Source organism: Babylonia areolata, chromosome 29 (genome assembly GCF_041734735.1).
Source record: "Babylonia areolata isolate BAREFJ2019XMU chromosome 29, ASM4173473v1, whole genome shotgun sequence".
In the NCBI taxonomy this organism is placed as follows: domain Eukaryota; kingdom Metazoa; phylum Mollusca; class Gastropoda; order Neogastropoda; family Buccinidae; genus Babylonia; species Babylonia areolata.
The window spans coordinates 33,591,349-33,617,525 of NC_134904.1; the positions used below are offsets into that span (position 1 = coordinate 33,591,349).

At 43.4% G+C, this 26,177-nt stretch overlaps 1 protein-coding gene across 6 annotated transcripts in view; it reads left to right on the forward strand.

Annotated features, from left to right (window-relative positions):
- Nucleotides 1-26,177, forward strand: part of LOC143274577 (small G protein signaling modulator 1-like) — a 95,691-nt gene that overhangs the window by 66,544 nt on the left and 2,970 nt on the right. For 3 of the 6 annotated variants that reach the window (XM_076578427.1, XM_076578425.1, XM_076578426.1), the window contains exons 13-23: nt 453-517; nt 4,310-4,455; nt 5,702-5,770; nt 9,139-9,318; nt 11,239-11,908; nt 14,249-14,328; nt 16,671-16,795; nt 18,543-18,625; nt 19,839-19,948; nt 22,981-23,077; nt 25,023-25,190. In XM_076578427.1, the coding sequence (XP_076434542.1) occupies nt 453-517; nt 4,310-4,455; nt 5,702-5,770; nt 9,139-9,318; nt 11,239-11,908; nt 14,249-14,328; nt 16,671-16,795; nt 18,543-18,625; nt 19,839-19,948; nt 22,981-23,077; nt 25,023-25,190 (1,793 nt within the window). Of the gene's footprint in view, nt 1-452; nt 518-4,309; nt 4,456-5,701; nt 5,771-9,138; nt 9,319-11,235; nt 11,909-14,248; nt 14,329-16,670; nt 16,796-18,542; nt 18,626-19,838; nt 19,949-22,980; nt 23,078-25,022; nt 25,191-26,177 lie in introns of all 6 variants that reach the window. The other 3 variants (XM_076578423.1, XM_076578424.1, XM_076578422.1) reach the window with 2 other exon arrangements.

Genomic DNA, 26,177 nt, shown 5'->3' on the forward strand with positions numbered 1-26,177 from the left:
AGGTGGCAGAATGGTTAAGACGCTTGTCTGCCAGTCCAGTGTCCATGATGGCCGGGGTACGATTCCAGGCCTCACCCTTTCTCCCAGGTTTGACTGAAGAGTCACACACTGAACATTCAGACATTCGGATGAGATGATAAACCGCGGTCCGGTCTGCAGGATGCACATGGCAGACTGATAAAGAATCGATTGCGACGTAAGGGTTGTCCTCTGGCAAAATTCTGTTGAAGAAGTCCACTGTGATTGGAACACAGAAAAATGCATTCACTCAAGTCATGACTAGAGCGGTGTGGTGGGTTATGCTGCTGGTCAGGCATCTGTCTAGCAGATGTGGTGTAGCGTAGATGGACATTTGTGAACACAGTGGCGCCTCCTTGAGAAACATAAGCTCCATGTGTGTGTGTGTGTGTGTGATTTGTGATGGTGACGTTGAGTTGTGGCGACTGTTGCAGGGCCCACATCAAGCAGCTGTGTGACACCATGACCAAGCAGATCATCTCCAGGGCTTTCTACGGATGTGAGTTCTGCCCCTCGGTTTTTGTTTTTTTTGTTGTTGTTTTTTTATTTCCATTTTGCTGTTGCTGTTTAAATCACCACAATCAACAGTATTTTATCACAAACAGACAATAATTTCCTTTCTGTTGTGACTGTTTAAATAACGATAATCTACAGTATGTCATCACAAACATGCAATAATGATTTTTGACTCACTTGTGTAAACAAAGTGAGTCTGTTTTCACCCGGTGTTCGGTTGTCTGTGTGTGTCTGTGGTAAACTTAAACATTCAGATTTTCTCTGCAAATACTTTGTCAGTTGACACCAAATTTGGCATAAAAATAGGAAAAATTCAGTTCTTTCCAGTCATCTTGTTTAAAACAATATTGCACCTCTGGGATGGGCACAAAAAAATTAAAAAATGAAGCCTAATTATATGCAAACTGCATTTACTGTTATATTTATATTTTTTGTATTCTCTAAACTTGGCACGTTGATCTGATATTCTGACCCAACAACAAGAGCAGTCATTATTATCATTTTCTGTTCAGACAGGAACTTCTTTTGCTAAGCATGGAAGTTTTATTTATTTTGCAAACGTTTTGGTGCAGATAGTAAAGAAGGGAAATTACTCTGTGATTAATGCTAGGGGACGTAATTTGCTTTAAACTGATCTTTCTCATCTTAAACATTACATTTTGAAATTATACTCAATACATAAAAAGAATTATACTCAATACATAAAAAGCTTGGATTTTTTTTTTTTTTTTTTTTTTTTTTTTAAGTGTATTACAAGTGAGTCTTGAAGGCCTTGCCTCTCTTGTCTTTCTGTTGTGGCTGTTTCTTCTTCTTCTTCTGTGTTCGTGGGCTTCAACTCCCACGTTCACTCGTATATACGCGAGTGGGCTTTTTTTTACGTGTATGACTGTTTTTACCCCGCCATGTAGGCAGCCATACTCCGCTTTCGGGGGGGTGTATGCTGGGTATGTTCTTGTTTCCATAACCCACCGAACGCTGACATGGATTACAGGATCTTTAACGTGCGTATTTGATCTTCTGCTTGCATATACACACGAAGGGGGTTCAGGCACTGGCAGGTCTGCACATATGTTGACCTGGGAGATCGTAAAAATCTCCACCATTTGCCCACCAGGCGCCGTCACCGTGATTCAAACCTGGGACCCTCAGGGCCCGTATTCATGGCCCGGTCTACCCATGGGCAAATCGCCCAGCCGAGGGCAAAGTTGCCCACGGGAGGTAAACTGCCCATGGGTAGCGCTACCCTGGGATTCATGATGAAAATTACCGCCCGCCACTCCTCCCTAACCGTGGGCAGATTTACCGCTCCTCCCCCCCGTGGGCAACTTTGCCCTGTCGTGGTTAAAAGTGGCGGACCCGGGTTTGTTGTTGTTGCTTGAGAGGAGAAGTAGGCGTGCTTTGCGGAGGAACAGAGTGTTCAGAGATAGAATTAACCCTCTGGATAAATTTGATGACGTGGAAATTTATTCAAAATATCGTTTTCGGCGAGCAGACATTTTACAAATTGTGGACGATGTCGAAAACGACCTTCATCATCCCAATCGACTGGGATGTCTGCCTCCTTCTCTACAAGTGTGTTTGACACTACGTTTTTACGCCAGTGGCAACTTTCAAGACGTGTGTGCTGAACTTAAACTAAGTTGAAAACTTTAACTTGTAATTAAGCACGCGCAAATATTAAATAAACATAACATGGGCCACTTACTTTTTTTGAGTCCGTCAATCAAATGGGAATCCTTCCCAATAATCATCTCGATGAGATGATCGTAGGTGTCTGGGGGTACTGCTCCTGCTCCAGTTTGATTTCTTTGCTGTTGACGCTTTCGATATTTTTTTTTTAACCCGTGAAATTTCTCACGCACCTCTTTTGTGGTTCGACCATGGAAACTGATCGACGCCTCGCTGATACTGCTCGCGATCGCTTCCCACGCTTCGGCTTTCTTTTTTGCCGTAATGTCCGGAGAAAGCGATGAAATAATTACGCGTTTATTTTCGAGGATTTTCTCTAGCAGTGCCATAGTTTCCTCGTGGGTCCAATTTCCTTTCCTATTCTTCTCTCCACTCGACTCGTTCAGTGATGCTTTGGTCAACATTTTCGCTTTCGACAGGAAGAGATTGCAATTAGTTCAGCGCGCATGCCCATAGTTCAGCGCGCTTGCCCACAAGGGGGAATCCCTCGCAGTTTAAAAATAGGTGATGGGTAGCTGCCCTTGGGTTGCAAATTGTGTTGTGAATACCACGTTGACTTTGCCCACGGACCTGTGGCTTACCCATGGGTCCCTACCCAGCCGTGGGCAAGTTGCCCATGGGCAAATTGTCTTGTCCCATGAATACTGCCCCAGATCGAAAGTCCAACGCTTTAACCACTCGGCTATGGCGCCCGTCATTGTGGCTGTTTAAATTACCATAATCTGCAGTATGTCATCACAAACACACAGTAATGATTTTCTTTGTCTATGTTGTTGTTATTGCTTTTTGTTTGTTTTGCTTTTTCCCAAGGGTCTTCACAGCTTGTGTCTATTAGTTCTCATTTGGGAAGTGTTGCAGTTTTTCTTGTTGTGTTTTTTCATCTGTTGTCCTTCCTCCCTTTCGTTTCCTGTTTTCTCACACATGCAAACACACACATACACACACATGCAAACACACACATGCAAACACACACACACACACACACACACAGACATATGCAAACACACACACATACACACACATGCAAACACACACACACACACACACACACACACATGCAAACACACACACACACACACACACACATGCAAACACACACACACACACACACACACAGACATATGCAAACACACACACACACATGCAAACACACACACACACACACATGCAAACACACACACACACACACACACACACACACACACACACACACACACACACACATACAAACACACACACACACACACACACACACACACACACACACACACACACACACACACACACACATGCAAACACACACACACACACACACACACACACACACACACACACCTTCTGATGTGAAGTGACATCCTGTATGTCACAATTAACCCCTGGGCTGCCTGTATGATGAGATTATTCTTCAGCACAGCCGCATACGCTTCACTGCCATAGTGATGAAATAACTCGTCACTGAAATATTCTGACTTTTACCTTGGTTTGTAGTTGAGTTCATTGATGAAAGCACTGGTGGCTTTAGCTTGGGGAATCTTTGTTGTCATGCACTGTTCGTTTGAACCAGTCACTTTGAAAATTGCTCTCCTGCTCGTGAGCACAGCAACGCACTCAGCATTTGTTGGTTGCAATGGAGAGTGGAAAGGTAAGTTAAGAAGTGTTTAGCTTGTAGCACCATCAGGCAAATTAGGTGCCACTCCAGAAATTCAAAACATTATAAAGGCCGGATCAGGCTTCTTTGTCTGAAACACTAGTACACAGTAGGGCCTTGATCAGGGCCCATTGTCCGGAGAGAGTTAAATGTAATGCATGTAATGTATGAAGGGACTTAACTCTCTCCATACGAACGGCGAAAGAGACGACGTTAACAGCGTTTCATCCCAATTACCATCATCAAAATATTGCAAGCAGAACGCTCTTATACTGAAGAGGTGAATGTTGACAAAGATACCACAGTTCTGACGACAGAAGCTAAAGGTTGGGTCATTCAGACACCCACTGGACATCCGAGGGGTCTGTGTAGAGGAGAAGAGAGGACTGGCCGTACTGAGTGAGTTAAACGTATAAAGTCATGACACCTGTGTCACAGGGCTAGCCCACTGCCGTCACCTGAAGACAGTGCGCACACACCTGTCAGGACTGGTGTACCACGCCATCGTGGCTGTCAATGACCCAGACGACGCCAGCTGTGGACTGACACCGGAGAAATGGGCCAACATCTGTGTCAATGGGGTGGTAAGTTATTCAGGCTTAATGCTTGGCTTATATCGGAAACGTTGAAGTTTTTTGTTGTTTTTTTTACTTTTTGCATTCGTTACCAGTCGTTTCACTTGTTAGTTTAACAACTTTTCTTTTTCAAAATCCATGAAGTAATTTTCTGTAATTATACGTAAAAGTTCTTTTCAAATTCCACCCTTTATCTACCCAGTTTCACCCAACTCACCATTCATTCCTCTCCCCGTCCTCTCCTAAATGGTAACACTCAAATGTAAAAAATTGATACTCTGACAAAATGTCTACAGTCACCAGTATGTGTGACAGGACATTAAACAGAATTCATCATTAGCTTATATAAGGAGAGTGACACAAGTTTAGGGCAGGGCCAACAGCAGAGTAAGAGCTGACTGATCAGTGGGTTCTTCACTGCAGTGGGAATTCATGTACAGCTTAGTCTTTTGGGAAGGGCGATGTGTACAGATTTTATTCTTGAAAGGTATGTGTATTTCTGTGTGCACATGTTATTTGTAAATTGTTGTTTCTGTTGTTTTTGTTTTTGACTCAATTGTGTAAACAAAGTGAGTCTATGTTTTAACCTGGTGTTCGGTTGTCTGTGTGTGTGTGTGTGTCCGTGTGTCTGTGTGTCCGTGGTAAACTTTAACATTGACATTTTCTCTGCAAATACTTTCAGTTGACACCAAATTAGGCATAAAAATAGGAAAAATTCAGTTCTTTCCAGTCATCTTGTTTAAAACAATAGTGCACCTCTGGGATGGGCACAAAAAAATTTAAAAAAGAAGCCTAATTATATGCAAACTGCATTTACTGTTATATTTATATTTTTTGTATTCTCTAAACTTGGCACTTTGACCTCTTATTCTGACACAACAACAAGAGGAGTCATTATTATCATTTTTTGTTCAAACAGGAACTTCTTTTGCTAAGCATGGAATTTTTATTTATTTTGCAAACAGTTTGGTGCAGATAGTAAGAAAGGGAAATTACTCTGTAATTAATGCTAGGGGACTTAATTTATCACAGGTGAGTCTTGAAGGCCTTGCCTCTCTTGTTTTTTATGCTTTCATTATGTTCATCCACAATGCACACAAAACAAGTTAACGAAACCCCAAGTGTGATGAAAGTGTACAATTTTTCTTCTTCAAAGGTGTGTGTGTGCTTGTTTGTGTGTGTAAGTGTGGTGTTTTTGTGTTGAATGCTCTCATTTTGTTGATCAGTGTTGAACACGGTGCTGTTGTACTGACAGGTGACGAACTCGGGAGAGGTGTACCGCCTGGTCTATTATGGAGGAGTGTCACATGACCTGAGGAAGGAGGTTTGTGGGATGTTCAGGGGCTGATGGGATAGCCCACATGATTATTTCAGTTGATTTGACAGTCTGTGGAGCGTTGTTCATTGGTTTCATACTTTTTTATGGTGAGGGTTGGATTCTTATATCGCAACTATCCTGGGTCAGGGACCAGGCTCAAAGCACTTTACAAACACGTAGTCCATATGACATCATCCTGAGAAGGTCCTGTGTGGCTGACAGGGCAATAAGTTGCAAGAACAGGAAAACATCACTGCCAGTAAAAGACAAGACACCGATAGAGGGATCAAACTCTTGAACCTAGGACCCCTTGGATTGGAAGTCCAACACTGCCCAACCCATGAAGCTCTACGGCGTCAAACCTGACCAGGGGGCACAGAGCTACAGGCGCAGCTTTGGGGAGACCGCCACGACCTGGAGAAGACCGTGGGTTACGTCGTGGCGACAGGGGTGACCGTCTGACGCAGCCAAAACATCGAACGCGGAAGAAGAAGAAGAAGAAGCAAGAACAACAGGCTGTCTACCTAGATAGAGCAGCCTTTGAGCGCACATCATTCGTTTCCAGTGTCATTCAGTCACTGTATGTGGGTTTTTATCAGTCATTGTCATTCGGACTACAGCTTTGAACACCTGTCTACCACCGACAAAAGACAGCTGCGGACATCTGTCCAGAACAACTTGACGTTAAGGACGTTAGGCCGATAGGTCATTAAACTCCACTTTGTCATTGTCATTCTGGGGAAAGGGGGGTGGGGGGGATTTCACTGGCTGATTTGACAGTCTTTTAGAATTTATAAATTGATAAAGCAGATTCTGTGGTGTGTTGTTGTTGTTTTTTAGTAGATTTAACAGTCCGTGAGATTTTATCAGCCTGTTTGACAGTCTAGGAGACTGATTTGTAAATTTGTCAATTTGTGTATCATGTTTGAGGATTTTACCATTTGTGGGATTTTATTACTCTTGTTAGGTTTGACTCGGTGTGGGATATTACACATATCAATGAATTTGACTGTGTGAAGGGATTGTATTTGTTGATTAAATGGTTTTTTTAACTTGTTTATATGTTTGTTTGTTGGTTTTTATGTTTTATTGTTTTTTTGTTGATTAAATTTTTATTGGACTTGTTGATTTATACACTTGATTGTGGGATTTTATAAGTCATTTTAATATCGCTGAGATAGGCTGTACAAGGTTGTATTCCTTCATTTGAACTGTTTACATTCAAACTTTAGATCATCAGTGTATTTTCCAGAGTCAGGCCTACATCAACTACGTGTGTGTGGATTTGTCTTTTACAATGCTTGATATCCATTTAACGTAATTGAAAATTTCTTTCTTTTTTCCTTCTCTCTGACATATATATATATATATATAATTTTATTTTTATTAATTCCTTCTTCCTTTGTTTCATTTGGCATCCCAGACTACTGCTGCACTGAGTCGACTGAAGACTATATGGAAGGACAAAAAGATCTCCCTCTCGTCCAGAATCAGACTAATGCGCTCCCTCATCTTCTCAATATTTCTATACGCTTGCGAATCCTGGACCCTCACTGCAGAACTCCAGAGAAGAATCCAGGCCCTGGAAATGAGATGCTTCCGCAAGATCCTGAACATTACATACAAAGACCACATCACAAATGAGGAAGTGAAAAGAAGAGTCCAAAACGCCATTGGCCCATTCAAAGACCTGCTAACCACAGTGAAGGAACGCAAGCTCCGCTGGTATGGACACGTCACATGATCAGACGGCCTAGCCAAGACCATCCTGCAGGGTACCGTACAAGGAAGGAGGAAGAGAGGCAGACAGAGAAAGCGGTGGGAGGACAACATCAAAGAGTGGACGGGCCTGCCATTTGCCACAACTCAAAGGGCCGCTGAGGACCGAGGCAGGTGGCGCGAGCTGACCAGGCAGTCATCCATGGTGCCCCAACGACCCACCCACGGGTCAAGGGATAGATGAGATGAGATGAGATGTACCTTGTGCCAGGACAAACGAGTGGTGGACTTCCAATCCAAGGGGTCCTAGGTTCAAGAGTTTGATCCCTTTATCGGTGTCTTGTCTTTTACTGGCAGTGATGTTTTCCTGTTCAGAAGTTGAGAGGAAGGTGGCAGAATGGTTAAGACGCCCAGCTGCCAACATAGATAGTCTGTGAGGGTTTGGGTTTGAATCCTACTCTCACCCTTTCTCCCACGTTTGACTGGAAAATCAGAATGAGTGTCAAGTCATTCACATGAGACGTTAAACCGAGGTCCCCTGTGCAGCACGCACTTAACCCTTTGAGCCCTGACCACCGCTTTACTGATGGTAGAGAAAAATGACACAATGCCTAGCCACCGGTTGAGCGGTGCGTAAACACTTGTGTCGTGTTTTGCTGTTGGTTGACTTATATTGAAGAGCCAATCAGAAAAACCGTAATATTCTGACATCAGCGAACGTAGTACCAACATGGCCGCGCCTTTTCACTGTGTTTTGTGCATGTGCTTTGGATAAAAAAGATCGATTTCAATATAAGTCAACCATTAGCAAAACATGACACAAGTGTTTACGCACCGCTCAACTGGTGGCTAGGCATTGTCATTTTTCTCTACCACCGGTAAAGCGGTGGTCAGGGCACTCTTTTTATATCTGCCATGACACATTAAGTACCAATTATTTGCAAATTTTGGCTCAGGAGCTCAGGCAGAAGGGTTAAAATTGCTCAGGAACTCAGGGCTCAAAGGGTTAAAGGCGCACTGAAAAAGAACCCATGGCAATGAGAGCGTTGTCCTCTGGCAAAATTATGTTGGAGAAATCCACTCCGATAAGTACACAGATATGTAAGCATGCACTCAAGGCCTGACTAAGCACATTGGGTTATGCTGCTGGTCAGGCATCTGCCTAGCAGATGGGGAGTAGTGTATATGGATTTGTCTGAGCGCAGCAAGCATTCAAAACCAAGTGCTTGAGGAGACTACTACACATCTCCTACAAGGAGCACAAGACCAATGACTATGTGCGGAACCTGATCAGCAACCTTGTTGGGCCCCAAGAACCACTTCTGGCGACTGTCAAACGACGGAAGATGGCATGGTTTGGTCACGTCATACAACATAACACCCTCTCCAAAACCATCCTGCAAGGGACTGTAGAGGGAGGGCACAGACGGGGGCGGCAGAGAAAGAGCTGGTCCGACAACGTCAAGGAATGGACCAAAATGACGATGCCAGATCTCCTCACGACAGCTGCCAACAGAACGGCGTGGCGAGCTATGACATCTTCCTCATGTCCCCCCAACGACCCCAGCGGTCGAGGGAATGAGTGAGTGAGTGAGTGACGCCTCCTTGAGAAACTGAAACTCATACGTTTTCCGTTGTCTGTCCATGCCGCTCAGGTGTGGCCCTACCTGCTGGGCCACTACAAGTTCAAGAGCTCCCCCCAGGACCGCCTGGCGCTAGACGAAAGGATACGCACCGAGTACGAGCGGATCATGTCGGAGTGGCTGGCTGTGGAGGCCATCATACGACAACGAGACAAGGAGGTGGTGGCTGCCAATCTGGCTAAACTCTCACAGGTGGGGGGCCAGGGACAGTTTTTGATGGGTTTTTTTCCGTTTTTTTTATTATTTATTTATTTACCGTAAAGTTCGGTCTATTGAGCGCACAGGTATTTAGGAAAAAATTTAACTTTATACAGATGGGCGCAGTAGCCGAGTGGTTAAAGCGTTGGACTGTCAATCTGAGGGTCCCGGGTTCGAATCATGGTGACAGCGCCTGGTGGGTAAAGGGTTGAGATTTTTACGATCTCCCAGGTCAACATATGTGCAGACCTGCTTGTGCCTGAACTCCCTTCGTGTGTATATGCAAGCAGAAGATCAAATACGCACATTAAAGATCCTGTAATCCATGTCAGCGTTTGGTGGGTTATGAAACAAGAACATACCCAGCATGCACACCCCCGAAAACGGAGTATGGCTGCCTACATGGCGGGGTAAAAACGGTCATACACGTAAAAGCCCACTCGTGTGCATACGAGTGGACGCAGAAGAAGAAGAAGAACTTTATACATACATAAGCGGCACTGGCTAATAAGCCGCACTTATTTCCGGTACCGGAACACATAATGATACTACAGAAAAGCTGTCGATACTGTAGGTTATGAAATAAACACAAGCGGGAACAACACAGACAAAAGCAAGCGAAAATACTGCTAGTGCCACAAAAAAATAATAAATAAACACAGCGAAAATAAGATCCATCATTAGGGATAGTCACATTCATTCAACGTCATCCTGCTCACTGAATCCACTGAAATCTTCGTCTTCAGTGTATTTATTTATTTTATCATTGATATTTATAATGTGCCCATCTTCGGTCAGAGACCAAGCTCTAAGGCGCTTTGCTCACAGGGAATCATATACACAGCAGGCTGGCTATCTGGGTAATGCCAACTCGACAGATGTCTTTAGGCGCTCATCATTCCTTTCCTGTGTGTCATTCAGTCATGCTGACGCACACCTGTTTGTGTGCTTTTTGATTTTGTGGTGTTTCACATTTTTAGGGAATAATTTTTATAGCTTTTACCCATTGTTTTTTACACTGCGGGGGGGGGGGGGGGAAGAATCGCAAAAAAAATACAGGCCTGCCTGAAGAAGAGGTTTGACAAGCTAAATCAGTCAGCATGACCACTTCTCCCAGATCCCACACCCTGATATTCCTTGAGACCCTGGTACGCTTGGCAGTAGAGACATATTGCATACTGTTCTATTGTCTTCCTCCAGTATCGCATTCTGTTCTATTCTCTTCCCCAGTATTGCATTCTGTTCTGTTCTCTTCCCCCAGTATTGTGTTCTGTTCTCTATCCAAGTATTGATTTCTGTTCTGTTCTCTTCCCCAGTATTGCATTCTGTTCTGGTCTCTTTCCCCCAATATTGCATTCTGTTCTGGTCTCTTCCCCCAATATTGCATTCTGTTATGGTCTCTTCCCCATTATTGTATTCTGTTTTGGTCCACCCCCCACCCCCAGTATTGCATTCTGTTTTGTTCTCTTCCCCAATGTTGCATTCTGTTATTTGTCTTCCCCAGTATTGCATTCTGTTCTGTTCTCTTCCCCAGTATCGCGTTCTGTTCTGTTCTCTTCTCCAGTATCGCATTCTGTTCTGTTCTCTTCCCCAGTATTGCATTCTGTTTTGTTCTCTTCCCCAGTATCGCGTTCTTGTCTTATCTTCTCTGTTCTGTTCTCTTCCCTAATATGCATTCTGCTCTGTTCTCTTCCCCAATATTGCATTCTGTTCTGTTCTCTTTCCCCCGCATTATTGCATTCTGTATTGCATTCTCTTCCCCCAGTATTGCATTCTGTTCTGTTCTTTTCCCCAATATTGCATTATGTTCTGTTCTCTTCTGCAATATTGCATTATGTTCTGTTCTCTTCTCCAATATTGCGTTCTGTTCTCTTCTCCAATATTACATTCTGTTCTGTTGTCTTCCCCCAGCAGGAAAGCACAGATGGACACATACCACTGGTGCGCAAGGACTCCTCGCTGAGCAACGACGTATTTGAGTCGTTTGAGTCGGAGGAGTTCTCGCACCCGGAGACCGTGCAAGAGGAAAGCTCCACGGCACTGACCACGCCCACGGACGAGCGAAAGGCCAGCATGGAGCTGGGGTTCGGCGCCCCCTCTGCCACCACCACCACCACCACCTCCTCCTCCTCCTCGGTCAAGACGGACAAGGTCAGCCAGACGGATGCCCCCACCTCCTCCTCCTCCCCCCGCCGGGTGAAGGTCTCCATTGAGGACAGCCCCGACGACGGGCTGGGCGATTCCATTGCCAGGGGGGGCTCCCTCACCGACCGGTCCAAGCTCGACTCGATGGAGGACACGGACGTGGTCTACTCCCCGCGGCCAGACGCGGCACCGGAGAAGTTTGCGGTGACGAAGCTGTCAGTGGACAGCGCTGTGGTGGACGACGCTTCGGTCCCCTCACCCGGCCCCACCATGGCCGTCACGGCCCAGGACTACCTCACCCACTCCAGCGTCGATGGGGGGTCAGAGGGCGAGGACGATGACGAGGACGAGGACAGGAAGTCGGTGTCACGTCAGACGGAGGCTTTGACGGTGGAGGGGGGCGCAGGTGTGAACAGCGGTGTTGAGCACGAATCTCTTGGTTTGTTGTTTCTATTTTTATATGCTTCTTCTTCCTCAGTTTTTTGTTTTGTTTTGTGTTTTGTTTTGTTTTTTTCTGATTGCGTTGTTTGGGTAGGTGTGTGGATTCTTAGTTTCCTTTTGATGATAGCTTGGTGGTAGGAGCGGTGTTTGTTTTCCGCTATTTTTCACTGAATTCTAGAATTCTAGGAAGTGAGAGAATCTGAGCGCACTGGTTCGAATCACGGCTCAGCTGCCAATATTTTCTCCCCCACCACTAGACCTTGTGTGGTGGTCTGGACGCTAGTCAGAGCGAGAGAGCACGTCGCTACACTACAGCGCCACCCTCTTTTTTTTTTTCCTGCATGCAGTTTTATTTGTTTTTCCTGTCGAAGTGGATTTTTCTACAGAATTTTGCCAGGAACAACCTTTTTGTTGCCGCAGGTTCTTTAACGTACGCTAAGTGCAAGCTGCACACGGGACCTCGGTTTATCATCCCATCCGAATGACTAGTGTCCAGACCACCACTCAAGGTCTAGTGGAGGGGGAGAAAATATCAGGTGGCTGAGCCATGATTCAAACCAGCGCGCTCAGATTCTCTCGATTACAAGGCGGACGCGTTACCTCTAGGCCACCACTCCACATATGTACCAGGGGTTTAATTTCCACATCCACGAGACCTTGAGTGGTCATCTTGCTGGTGTTTTGGATAAGATGATAAACCAAAGTCCCACATTCAGCATGCGCTTAGCAAAGTTAAAGAACACATGGCAAGGAAGGGGTTGTCCCTTGCAAAATTCTGCAGAAAAATCTACTTTAATAGTAAAACAAATGCATTTTCAGACAAATATGGGTTGCACTGCAGTGTCAGTGCACTTCCCATCAGGAGGGCAGCCTGAATTTCACACAGAGAAATCCAGTTGCAACATAAATGTGACACAACACGTCACAATTCTTCGGCAGTGTGCGCCATAGATAATGATATAAACATGTGGGGTGGGGTTGTTTTTTTAGGATGCTTTGTTGTTATTGTCGGTGGCTTGCATGTTTCTTGATCACAGTTTTGTGCACATGCATGTGTGGTGGGTTTTACATGGTTGTGGTGTGCGTGTTTGTGTGCGCATGTGGTGAGTGTGTATGTGTGCATGACTGCATGTGAGTGTGCATGTGTTGGGGGATTGGGAGGGGGGGGGGTATTAATAATTGTGAGTGGTATTTGTCTTGCCTAAAACTGTGCTGGCGTACAGTTGTGTATGTGTAAATGTCACATTCAATTTGTTCACTTCTTTACTTTGCACATGTATATGTACTATCTGACAGCTGTCTGTGAATTAACAACAACAACACAAAAAAAAAGGTTTACATGGGTTACATTCTGTTTTTCGAATAGATCTTTATACAGTTTGACGGATCTTATCTGCTAAAAATTTATGAATCAGAGTTGGCCACCTCTGAAGATTGAAAAAGGATGCAAGCAAACACATGTTCATAGTTCATAGATCCCAGACTGGTGGTGGTTTTTCAGGGGAGGTTGGAGGGAGGGGGGGGGGATACAGATAAAGTCATAGTTTCCTGGACAGCAACAACAAAATTACGATAACTTTCTGTTCTTTTTAAGTGTTTTTGTTGTTGTTGCTTTTCATTTTTGTTCAGGTGGAAGAAATAAGCAGAAAATAAGCTTCTGCAAATCAGTTATGAAAGTGACTTATGCTGGCTCTTCCCAAGATCTCACCCAGTCTCCTCCACACCATCTTTCACACCAAGATGTCTTCATCTTCTTCTTCTTCTTCTTCTGCGTTCACTCGTATGCACACGAGTGGGCTTTTTACGTGCATGACCGTTTTTACCCCGCCATGCAGGCAGCCATACTCCGTTTTCGGGGGTGTGCATGCTGGGAATGTTCTTGTTTCCATAACCCACCGAACGCTGACATGAATTACAGGATTTTAACATGCGTATTTGATCTTTTGCTTGCATATACACTCGAAGGGGGTTCAGGCACTAGCAGGTCTGCACATATGTTGACCTGGGAGATCATAAAAATCTCCACCCTTTACCCACCAGGCGCCGTCACCGTGATTCGAACCCGGGACCCTCAGATTGAAAGTCCAACGCTTTAACCACTCGGCTATTGCACCCGTCATATATCTTCATCAAAAATCAGGAACAGCTCACAGTTGTTTTTAAGTGTTCAGTTGTCAGCAAACCCACGGGAGGTTTACTGCACTGGCCAGCACACCCAAGCGAAGACGATTTGTGGGTTTATGTAGCCGTGAGAGTGTTCACAAAGAGAAGCAGAAGGTGTGAAAGGGCTGTAGTGGACTGGTGGTTGACGTCATGTGGGTGGATGGACTGTTTGCAGAGGGCAGCAGAAGACTGTCAGCATCAAAAGAAAGTTTGATGTCCCCGGCCTCCCCTGCATCCAACGGAGGAGTCTATTCTGTGAGTATCCTCCGTCTCATTTCTTTTTTGACTCACTTGTGTAAACAAAGTGAGTCTGTTTTAACCCGGTGTTCGGTTGTCTGTGTGTGTGTGTCTGTGTGTCCGTGGTAAACTTTAACATTGACATTTTCTCTGCAAATACTTTGTTAGTTGACACCAAATTATGCATAAAAATAGGAAAAATTCAGTTCTTTCCAGTCATCTTGTTTAAAACAATATTGCACCTCTGGGATGGGCACAAAAAAAAAAAAAATGAAGCCTAATTATATGCAAACTGCATTTACTGTTATATTTATATTTTTTGTATTCTCGAAACTTGGCACTTTGATCTGATATTCAGACCCAACAACAAGAGCAGTCAATATTATCATTTTTTGTTCAAACAGGAACTTCTTTTGCTTAGCATGGAAGTTTTAGTTATTTTGCAAACGTTTTGGTGCAGATAGTAAAAAGGGAAATTACTCTGTAATTAATGCTAGGGGACATAATTTGCTTTAAACTGATCTTTCTCATCTTAAACATTACATTTTGAAATTATACTCAGTACATAAAAAGCTTGGATCTTTTTTTTAAAAGTGTATCACAAGTGAGTCTTGAAGGCCTTGCCTCTCTTGTTCTTTCTTATTTTATGAATTAAAAAAAAAAAAAAATCATCATTATCATCCTCATCATCATAATGGTAATGATGATAATTGCATTTATATATTGCTTACCCTCGGCTCTAAGCGCATCCAACAGTACTTGTGGTATGAATAACATGAAGAGATATAACAAAGTTTGTTATGATACAAACCCACTAAAATTACTCTTCTAAAAATGCTGTTACATCACTCACATACCTCTCCCACATCACACCCACCTCCCACTCCCCCACACATGCACTGTCGCATACGCATGCACAAAGACGGTCTTGAGGGAGAAGGATCTATAGTTTAAGATAATGTTTGAACAGATGTGTTGGATATTTTGGATATTACATTTTTGCGGAGATCAGCAGACCTGTCTGCTGTCTCGTCCTTTCTAATTTTCTGACTTGTTGGTTCATTCACTTTTATTTACTATTTCTAGAAAGCCTTGAATATTTTTTGTCTTTTTCTGGACTTCATTATTGGACCTTACAACATCATGTGCCCTTATATGACCCAGTCAGGACACTGGGGTCTAAGCAGCTTGTGCACACAAACACAAACACACTGACGCACATACACACACACAAAGACACACACACACACACAGACACACACACACACACACACACACACACACACACACACACACACACACACACACACACAACACAAGATAGCACAGCACATCTCAGCTCAATACAGCTCTCTCTCTCTCTCTCTCTCTCTCTCTCTCTCTCTCTCTCTCTCTCTCTCTCTCCCTCTCTCTCTCTCCCTCTCTCTCTCTCCCTCTGTCACTTTTGCCCTCCCTCCTTCCCTCCATTTCACTCCCTCCCTCCTCTCAAACTCAGCTCCCTTTGTCACTGCCTCACCTCACTCTCTCACATTCTTTCACTCTCTCTCTCTCTCTTACTGTATCTCTCGCCCTCTCTCCCTCCCCTCCCACTTTCCCTCCATTTCTCTCCCTACCTCCCTCCCTCCCTCTCTCTCTCCCTCCCTCTCTCTTTCTCTCACTCACTCTCTCCCTCCCTCACTCCCTCACTCACTCTCTCCCTCCCTCACTCACTCCCTCACTCACTCTCTCCCTCCCTCACTCACTCTCTCCCTCCCTCACTCACTCACTCACTCACTCACTCTCTCCCTCACTCACTCACTCTCTCCCTCACTCACTTGCTCACTCACTCTCTCCCTCCCTCACTCACTCTCTCCCTCACTCACTCTCTCCCTCACTAACTCACTCACTCACTTTCTCCCTCACTCACTCATTCACTCGCTCGCTCACTCCTCACTCATCCTCGCTCGCTCACTCACTCGCTCACTCACTCACTCGCTCACTCACTCACTCCCTTCCTCACTCACTCACTCTCTCCCTCACTCACTCTCTCCCTCACTAACTCACTCACTCACTTTCTCCCTCACTCACTCATTCACTCGCTCACTCCCTCCCTCCCTCACTCATTCATTCCCTCACTCACTCACTTTCTCCCTCACTCACTCGCTCTCTCTCACTCCCTCACTCACTCTCTCCCTCACTCACTCACTCACTCCCTCCCTCACTCACTCTCTCCCTCCCTCACTCACTCACTCACTCACTCCCTCACTCACTCCCTCCCTCACCCCCTCCCTCCCTCCCTCACTCACTCACTCACTCACTCCCTCCCTCCGTCACTCACTCACACACTCACAGTGCAGCGTGTGGACCATGTGTCGTTGCAGGCAGAACTGTTGGACAGCGTGGCTCTGAACCTTCACCGCATCGACAAAGACGTACAGCGCTGTGACCGCCACTACTGGTACTTCAGTGACGAGAACCTGGAGAAACTTCGCAACATCATGTGCACGTTAGTCTTCGCGCTTTTGTGTTGTTTTTGTTTTGTTTTGTTTTGTTTTGTTTTCTTGTTATCCCTCTTTTCGCTTTTCTCCCTCTTCGTTCCCCCCCCCCCCACACTTTGTTTTATTTTATTTTTTATTTGTTTTTTTTTGGGGGGGGGGGTGTATTCTTTTTTTAAACAGAAATATTTCCTTTCTAATTCCATGTATCTTTCATTTTTACTCTGCTTTGTGCTTTGACTTATTTACATTTCTTTATATGGTTTATTCATTTTATTTCAGTTTGGTTATATTCTCTCTCTCTCTCTCTCTCTCTCTATATATATATATATATATATATATATATATATATATATATATATATGTATGTATAGAGAGAGAGAGAGAGGAAGGTGACGGATATTTCCATCCTGGGGGTACACAAGGGGTTAATGATCATACACACACACACACACACACACAACACACACGCACACACACACACACACACATATACACACACACATACACATACACGCACACACAACACACACGCGCGCGCGCACACACACACAAACAAACATACGCACGCATACTAACACACACACACACACACACGCACACACAACACGCGCACACACACGCACACACACACAGAAAATCATTACCCACAACACAACACCCATCATACTTTTTTTTCTAATTCACTTACATCAGTGGGTAGTGGCTGTTGGTTACATGTGACAGTGTGAAGACTATTGTGCCAGGGATGTTTTGCAACAGACTTCCAAAATTTGAGAATCTCTATCAATGAAAGCTACAGAATTCTTTTTTTTCTTCTTCTTCTTTTTTTTATATATACATAAACGGGTTGTTTGTTCGTTTGCATGTGATGATGTGAAGACTGACAGGTGTTGTGACATGCCAGGTATGTGTTGCAACACCTGATGTCCAAAATTTAACAATCTCTGTCAATGTTGTGTTGTCTCGTTCGTCATTTATCAGACGGATTCCCCCGCCTCCTCGACGAAGGCGGCAGTACGTGGCAGGTCCTCCAGTCCTCTGTAGAGCTTCCGGGCCGCTGGGATTGGGTCGGGCCAGGTTTTCTCTTGGAGCACTTGGTGGAGCAGGCAGGACTGCAGCAGATGTTCTGTTGTCTGGCTGCCTGTTCTGCAGGGGCACTGCTCTGTGTCGCCGATACGGAGTTTCGTGTATAGTAGGTGTTTCAGGCAGTTGTGGCCTGCCCTGAGCCTGAAAATGGCTACCTGCTCTTGATGAGTCAGCAGGTAGTATGGGTCTGCTCTGTTGTGGCGTGGATGCTGCTGCTTCCACTTGTTCTGCAGCTTGGCCTTAATGATGGTCCTGGATTCAGAGTAGCTGGTAGACCTGTCCATCTGCTCTTTCGTAGTGCCTTCCTTTGCCAGGGAGTCAGCAGTCTTGTTGCCAAGCACGTTGCAGTGGGAGGGAATCCACTACAGGGTGACTGTGTGACTTGTGCAGAGGGAGGTGAGAGAGGAGGACAAATAGTCGAGTTCTGGATCTCTGTTGGACCAAAGGGCCTGCAAGATGGACAGGGCGTCGGTCAGGAAGACAACGTTGTGGCTGGCGTAGGGGCTGACCTCGATGTGGGCTGCTGCTGTTTTCAAGAATCTCTATCAATGAAAACTACAGTTTTGTTTTCGTTTTTTTTTTTTTTTTTTTTTTTTTTTTTACATAAATGGGTTGTTTATTGGTTTGCATGTGATGATGTGAAGACTGACAGGTGTCGTGATGTGGCAGGTATGTGTGGCAACACCTGGATGTGGGGTACGTGCAGGGCATGTGCGACCTGGTGGCCCCCCTTCTGGTCATCCTTGATGACGGTGAGGCGACCTGTTTGTTTATTTGTGTAGCTACCTTGATGTTTATGAATGACTTGGTTTTTTGACTCACTTGTGTAAACAAAGTGAGTCTATGTTTTAACCCGGTGTTCGGTTGTCTGTGTGTGTCCGTGTGTCTGTGTGTCCGTGGTAAACTTTAACATTGACATTTTCTCTGCAAATACTTTGTCAGTTGACACCAAATTAGGCATAAAAATAGGAAAAATTCAGTTCTTTCCAGTCATCTTGTTTAAAACAATATTGCACCTCTGGGATGGGCACACAAAAATTAAAAATGAAGCCTAATTATATGCAAACTGCATTTACTGTTGTATTTATATTTTTTGTATTCTCTAAACTTGGCACTTTGATCTGATATTCAGACCCAACAACAAGAGCAGTCATTATTATCATTTTTTGTTCATCAGACCCAACAACAAGAGCAGTCATTATTATCATTTTTTGTTCAAACAGGAACTTCTTTTGCTAAGCATGGAAGTTTAATTTATTTTGCAAACGTTTTGGTGCAGACAGTAAAAAAGGGAAATTACTCTGTAATTAATGCTAGGGGACTTATTTCGAATCTGGTTAGGACTTCTTTTTTTTTCTTTTTTTTTAACGCGAAGGTTTATAATAACAAATACAGAACACATTTTAACGATTAGATTTTTTTTTTTTTTTAGTGTATCACAAGTGAGTCTTGAAGGCCTTGCCTCTCTTGTTTTTGTTTTTATTCCCTTCTCACCCCATATGGGGAATGCCAAAGGCTCTTCCATTATGAACAGTATAACCACCATTTGGAAATTCTGTATTTTTTGTTTTGTTCAGACTCCATTACTTTGGCATCCTTTTTGTGCTGTTCGGACAATGGAACGTTTTAGAAACTACATGCAGTGTTGTTGTGGTTGTTTTATATGTGTGTTTTTTGTTGTTGTTGTTGTTGTTGTTCTTTGGTAGAGTTCAACTGTGCTTAGATTTTTTTTTTTTTTTTTTTTTTTTTTTTTGACTGTTAAATGTTCTCAGATATGTTAAATATTCTTTTGATGTGGCAGTATAGTGTTGTAATGACATCTGATTTTTTTTGTTGTTGTTGTTGTTGTTTTTTGATACTGAAGTACGTATACATCTTATACGTATATTGTGTTTCTGTTGTGAATTGTAGCATGTTAATTGTTTTGTGAGGTGTAAGAAACATTATGTTTTTGACCTGTTACAGAGGCACTGACGTACAGCTGTTTCTGTGAGCTGATGCGGCGCATGTCGTGCAACTTCCCTCATGGTGGAGCCATGGACACGCACTTTGCCAACATGCGTTCCCTCATACAGGTCAGTCCTTGGCTGCCTGAGTACGACTGGCACTTGTTCTTGTCATTGTTGTGCAGCTTGTGCTGTATTTGTATTTGTATTCCTTTTTTATCACAACAGATTTCTCTGTGTGAAATTCGGGCTGCTCTCCCCAGGGAGAGCGCGTCGCTACACTACAGCGCCACCCATTTTTTTTTGTATTTTTTCCTGCATGCAGTTTTATTTGTTTTTCCTGTCGAAGTGGATTTTTCTACAGAATTTTGTACATGCTGCACACAGGACCTTGGTTTATCGTCTCATCTGAATGACTAGCGTCCAGACCACCACTCAAGGTCTAGTGGAGGGGGAGAAAATATCGGTGGCTGAGCCGTGATTCGAACCAGCGCCCTCAGATTCTCTCGCTTCCTAGGCGGACGTGTTACCTCTAGGCCATCACTCGGTATTAAGTGTGTGTCTGTTGTTGTTTTTTGTTGAATAATCAAACATTTGTGTTGTATGTGAATGTAGTACCATTTTTATTCAAAGCCTGTCAACAATTTCGTTGTTTGTTTTGTTTTGTTTTTAGAGATAATGAAGTGTTATTTTAATCTGTTTGATGTTTGTGTGGGTGTGTCTCAGTTTTCTAATGTGAGTCCTGTATTCCAGATATTGGTTTCGGTTCGTGTTGTTTTCACCTTGTATGTGTACCACGTGAACCCCTTTCTCTCACACCAGTGTATTTTAACTCATTCAGCCCTGCGCCCAAACGCTGTTCAGGCACCGCAGATTGTCATTCTCCACCTGAGCCAGAACAGCATTCGGGCGAAGAAACCCTCTTTACTTAACTCTATGGAGACATAGTTAAATAATGCATATGTATCACTAGAAAGTTTACCATCTCTTCTTTTAACATTTTAAAACAGTTTTCTCATTAAATGCTGCTAAATTTTTTTTTTTTTTAAATTATGTCACTAAATACTGAAAAACAAAAAAAAATTGAATAATAGGTATACTGTACCCACCAGGCATGTCATATCCATCAGCTAATCCACAAGGCAGCATAAGATGATTTTCCCACACAGTAAGGTTCCCTGATTCTCATGAATCAGTTTGAAGTCAAATGTTGCACAACAAACTGTTAAAAAAAATAAAATAGAAGATCACAACACTGGTTAGTTATGTAAAGATCAACCTCTCACCCAGTCCAGAAAAGTCTAGAAAAAAAAGCCTTTCACGCAGTTAACGGTCAAGGGAAAATAACTCAGTTTTTCCTAGTCTGATCCTTCAAGGCAGCCTGATCAGTTTCCCTGTAATTGAACACTGCTGAGTGTATGAAAAAAAATTCCGCGACCCACCGAATCCTACACTACGGCATGTCATTCTAAACGGGCAAAGCGCCGAAGCGCCGACGCATCTCCAAAGAGTTAAACCAGTACGTCAGCTTGCTGGTGTGCATTGAACTGCTAGGGAAGGGAGGCAACTGCAACAGAATTTTCTTCCTCTCGGACACAGGTAGTGTCTCTGACAACTTCAAACAATCAGTGTGTTTTTTAGTCTGGTTTTCTGCATTGCCTGGCGAAACATCAAATTCTCACTGCACAGAAAGTGCTCAGTCAAAATACGATGGACTTGACTCAGATAATGACAAATTGATACATAATTCATCAGTTAATTGTTTAGAAAGTGACAGAGATTAGATTTCTCTCCAAGGCAGCAAAGTTTCAAATAATGTGAATGACAACTTTTCTTAAGTGAGATTTAAACTATTTCTGTTTCTAATTTAAAGGTACAAGTAAAATGTTGCATCCGTTTTCTTGAAAGTTTAGTTGTTGGTGTCAAAATTATACTTCAGTTATTTTATGAAGTTTGGTAGCTATTGGTTGAGCAGTTGTTGTAAGATTGTTACTCAAGTGAAGCACCCCTCTCAGTTGAGGACCAAAACATACCTGGCCTAGAAGGCTGCACAGCTGGAAGATATCAAAGGACTGAAAGGGTTAAGACCTTTATGATTTTTTTTTTATCATTGTCGTTGTCAGTCACTGTTAAGATTGTCATCTGTTTTTGTTTTTGTTTCTTTTTAATTACATGATTTTTTTTTTAAATCATTGTTATAATCTGTATAATGATTCTAAGTATTCTCATTTTTCTTACTTATATTTGAAAAAATTTTTATCAGTGTCATTCTTTATATCATCATCATTATCATCATCATCATTGTTTGTATTTATACTATGATAGATTTCATCTGTTTTGGGGTTGTTGTTTTTTTTTTACCTACAATTATTTGATAATTTTCATCAGTATCATTGTTTTAATATCATTACTTGTATTATGATGGTGGTGATCATGGCAGTGATGATTGTTGTTATTACAACTACTATCACCATCATTTGATATCGTTGTCATTATCATCATGCTTTTCATCATTGTGGGTTACTGTCATTGTCTTGACCATCATGATGCTCAACCACCTGTACGTATGTGCACATAAATGTAAATTCTTACTGTATTTGTGCTTGTATATGATTTCCAGTGTACATTTGTACTTATTATGCACTATCCCCCTCACCCACCCACCCCAATCCCCAGTATTTGTATTTGTATTTATTTTTATCACAACAGATTTCTCTGTGTGAAATTCGGGCTGCTCTCCCCAGGGAGAGCGCGTCGCTACACTACAGCGCCACCCTTTTTTTTTGTGTATTTTTTCCTGCGTGCAGTTTTATTTATTTTTCCTATCGAAGTGGATTTTTTCTACAGAATTTTGCCAGGAACAACCCTTTTGTTGCCGTGGGTTCTTTTACGTGCACTAAGTGCATGCTGCACACGGGACCTCTGTTTTTTGTCTCATCCGAATGACTAGCGTCCAGACCACCACTCAAGGTCTAGTGGAGGGGGAGAAAATATCGGCGGCTGAGCCGTGATTCGAACCAGCGCGCTCAGATTCTCTCGCTTCCTAAGCGGACGCGTTACCTCTAGGCCATCACTCCACATGCTTGTGACCCCAGCAGTCTTGGTGATAAAGACGTATATTGTGTTCTGTACCATTCTATAATGGTCACGGCTGTCCTCAGATCTTGGACTGTGAGCTGTTTGAGCACATGCACCAGCATGGAGACTACACCCACTTCTACTTCTGCTACCGCTGGTTCCTGCTGGACTTCAAGAGAGGTCAGTCTGTGTGGGAACTGCTGTAACTGTTTGGCTGTCTGTGTAGGGACTGTTTGACTGTCTGTGTGGGAACTGCTGGGACTGTTTGGCTGTCTGTGTGGGAACTGCTGTCACAGTTTGGCTGTCTGCGTGGGAACTGCTGGGACTGTTTGGCTGTCTGTGTGGGAACTGCTGTGACTGTTTGGCTATCTTTGTGGGAACTGCTGTCACTGTTTGGCTGTCTTTGTGGGAACTGCTGGGACTGTTTGACTGTCTGTGTGGGAACTGCTGGGACAGTTTGGCTGTCTGTGTGGGAACTGCTGGGACTGTTTGACTGTCTGTGTGGGAACTGTTGGGACTGTTTGGCTGTCTGTGTGGGAACTGTTGGGACTGTTTGGCTGTCTGTGTGGGAACTGTTGGGACTGTTTGGCTGTCTGTGTGGGAACTGCTGGGACTGTTTGACTGTCTGTGTGGGAACTGCTGGGACTGTTTGGCAGTCTGTGTGGGAACTGCTGTGACTGTTTGGCTGTCTGTGTGGGAACTACTGTAACTGTTTGGCTGTCTTTGTGGGAACTGCTGTAACTGTTTGACTGTCTGTGTGGGAACTGCTGGGACTGTTTGGCTGTCTGTGTAGGAACTGCTGGGACTGTTTGACTGTCTTTGTATGAACTACTGGGACTGTTTGGATGTCTTTGTGGAACTGCTGGGACTGTTTGGCAGTCTGTGTTGGAACTGCTGGGACTGTTTGGCTGTCTGTGTGGGAACTGCTGGGACTGTTTGGCTGTCTGTGTGGGAACTGCTGGGACTGTTTGGCTGTCTGTGTGGGAACTGCTGGGACTGTTTGGCTGTCTGTATGGGAACTGCTGGGACTGTTTGACTGACAGAAACCTGACCCACTCTGGTCTGGAAATATCGGTTGAGCAGTGCTGGGACTGTCACTGATGGAAACTGTAAACTGCAGCTCCCTTGTCCGCTTGTATGCATGTGTGAAAGGGGCTTTTTTTTTTTTTACATGTTTAATAATTTTGAACCCCACCATGGAGGCAGACACTGATTGCCATGATCACCACTATCATAATACAAAATAATGATATAAAAAAAAACATGATACTGATAAAAAAAAAAATTCAAATTTCAAATACACAACACAGGAAAGCACTGACCATGTTACGAATCAGCGCCAATGATTTACAAATCTAACAGGGAAGATAAAGAGATAAACCGAATGAACAAAGACTGTGATACTTGTAACAGTTTAGAAGATGAGATTCACCTTTTAGACAGTTGTGTATAGTACAATACTTACAGACACAGATTACTAATTGATATATGTCATCCAAATGCAAAGCCTGTTGAATTGATCCTTCTAACAGAATTACAGCCAAGGCTGGCGCAATTTGTTCGCGAATGTTTCTCTTCTTGATATGCTCATGTTTATGTTTCATTGTGTCTTATAAACTTTAAGGTTTTATGACAATTAAGTATTCTATTCTATTCTATTCTATTCTATTTTGTCCATTTTCAGGGGTTTGCTTGTTTGTTTCCATAACCCACTGAATGCTGACATGGATAGAGGGATCATGCGTATTTGATCTCTGCGTGCATATACTCGTGTTGAGGGTTCAGGCACTAGCAGGTCTGTACATTGTTGACCTGGAAGATTGTTAAAAAAAAGTTTCACCTTTATCCTAATAGAAGCGTGTGACCGGGATTTGAGCACAGGACTCAGAACCCTCAGATTGAAAGTCCAATGCTTTTTGTGCCTGTGTTCTGTGTGTGATTGTTGTGGGTGCATTCTATGTGTGTTGTTGTACCTAGACATGTTCTGTATGTTTTATTGCTTTTGAAGTATTTTCTGTGTGTTATTGTTGATGTATATCATGTGTTATTGTTGTTGACACATTCTCTGTGTGTTATTGTTGTTGACGCATTCTCTGCGTGCGTGTGTGTGTGTTTGTGTGTACAGAGCTGCTGTACCCGGACGTGTTTTCTGTGTGGGAGGTGATCTGGGCGGCCAAGCACATGAGCTCCAGTCACTTTGTGCTGTTCATCGCCCTGGCTCTGGTGGAGTACTATCGTGACATCATCCTGGACAACAACATGGACTTCACCGACATCATCAAGTTCTTCAACGGTACTTCTTTCTCCGTCTTCCTTTCTTTCTTTAGTTTAACGCACAATGTCTGCATTGAAAAGTTTGTGTGTTGATAATATGAAGCGAAAATGGTACTACCGCAACGTCATACTCGACAACAACTTCACCGACATCATCAAGTTCTTCAGTGGTATTTCTTTCTCTTTCTTCCTTTCTTTCTTTAGTTTAACGCACAATGTCTGCATTGAAAAGTTTGTGTGTTGATAATATGAAGCGAAAATGGTGCTACCGACCTCATACTCGACAACAACTTCACCGACATCATCAGGTTCTTCAATGGTACATCTTTCTCTCTCTTCCTTTCTTTCTTTAGTTTAACGCACAATGTCTGCATTGAAAAGTTTGTGTGTTGATAATATGAAGCGAAAATGGTGCTACCGTGACGTCATACTCGACAACAACTTCACCGACATCATCAGGTTCTTCAGTGGTACATCTTTCTCTCTCTTCCTTTCTTTCTTTAGTTTAACGCACAATGTCTGCATTGAAGTTTGTGTGTTGATAATATGAAGCGAAAATGGTGCTACCGCGACATCATACTCGACAACATCTTCACCGACATCATCAGGTTCTTCAGTGGTACATCTTTCTCTCTCTTCCTTTCTTTCTTTAGTTTAACGCACAATGTCTGCATTGAAGTTTGTGTGTTGATAATATGAAGCGAAAATGGTACTACCGTGACGTCATACTCGACAACAACTTCACCGACATCATCAGGTTCTTCAGTGGTACTACTTTCTCTCTCTTCCTTTCTTTCTTTAGTTTAACGCACAATGTCTGCATTGAAAAGTTTGTGTGTTGATAATATGAAGCGAAAATGGTACTAACGCAACGTCATACTCGACAACAACTTCACCGACATCATCAAGTTCTTCAGTGGTATTTCTTTCTCTCTCTTCCTTTCTTTCTTTAGTTTAACGCACAATGTCTGCATTGAAAAGTTTGTGTGTTGATAATATGAAGCGA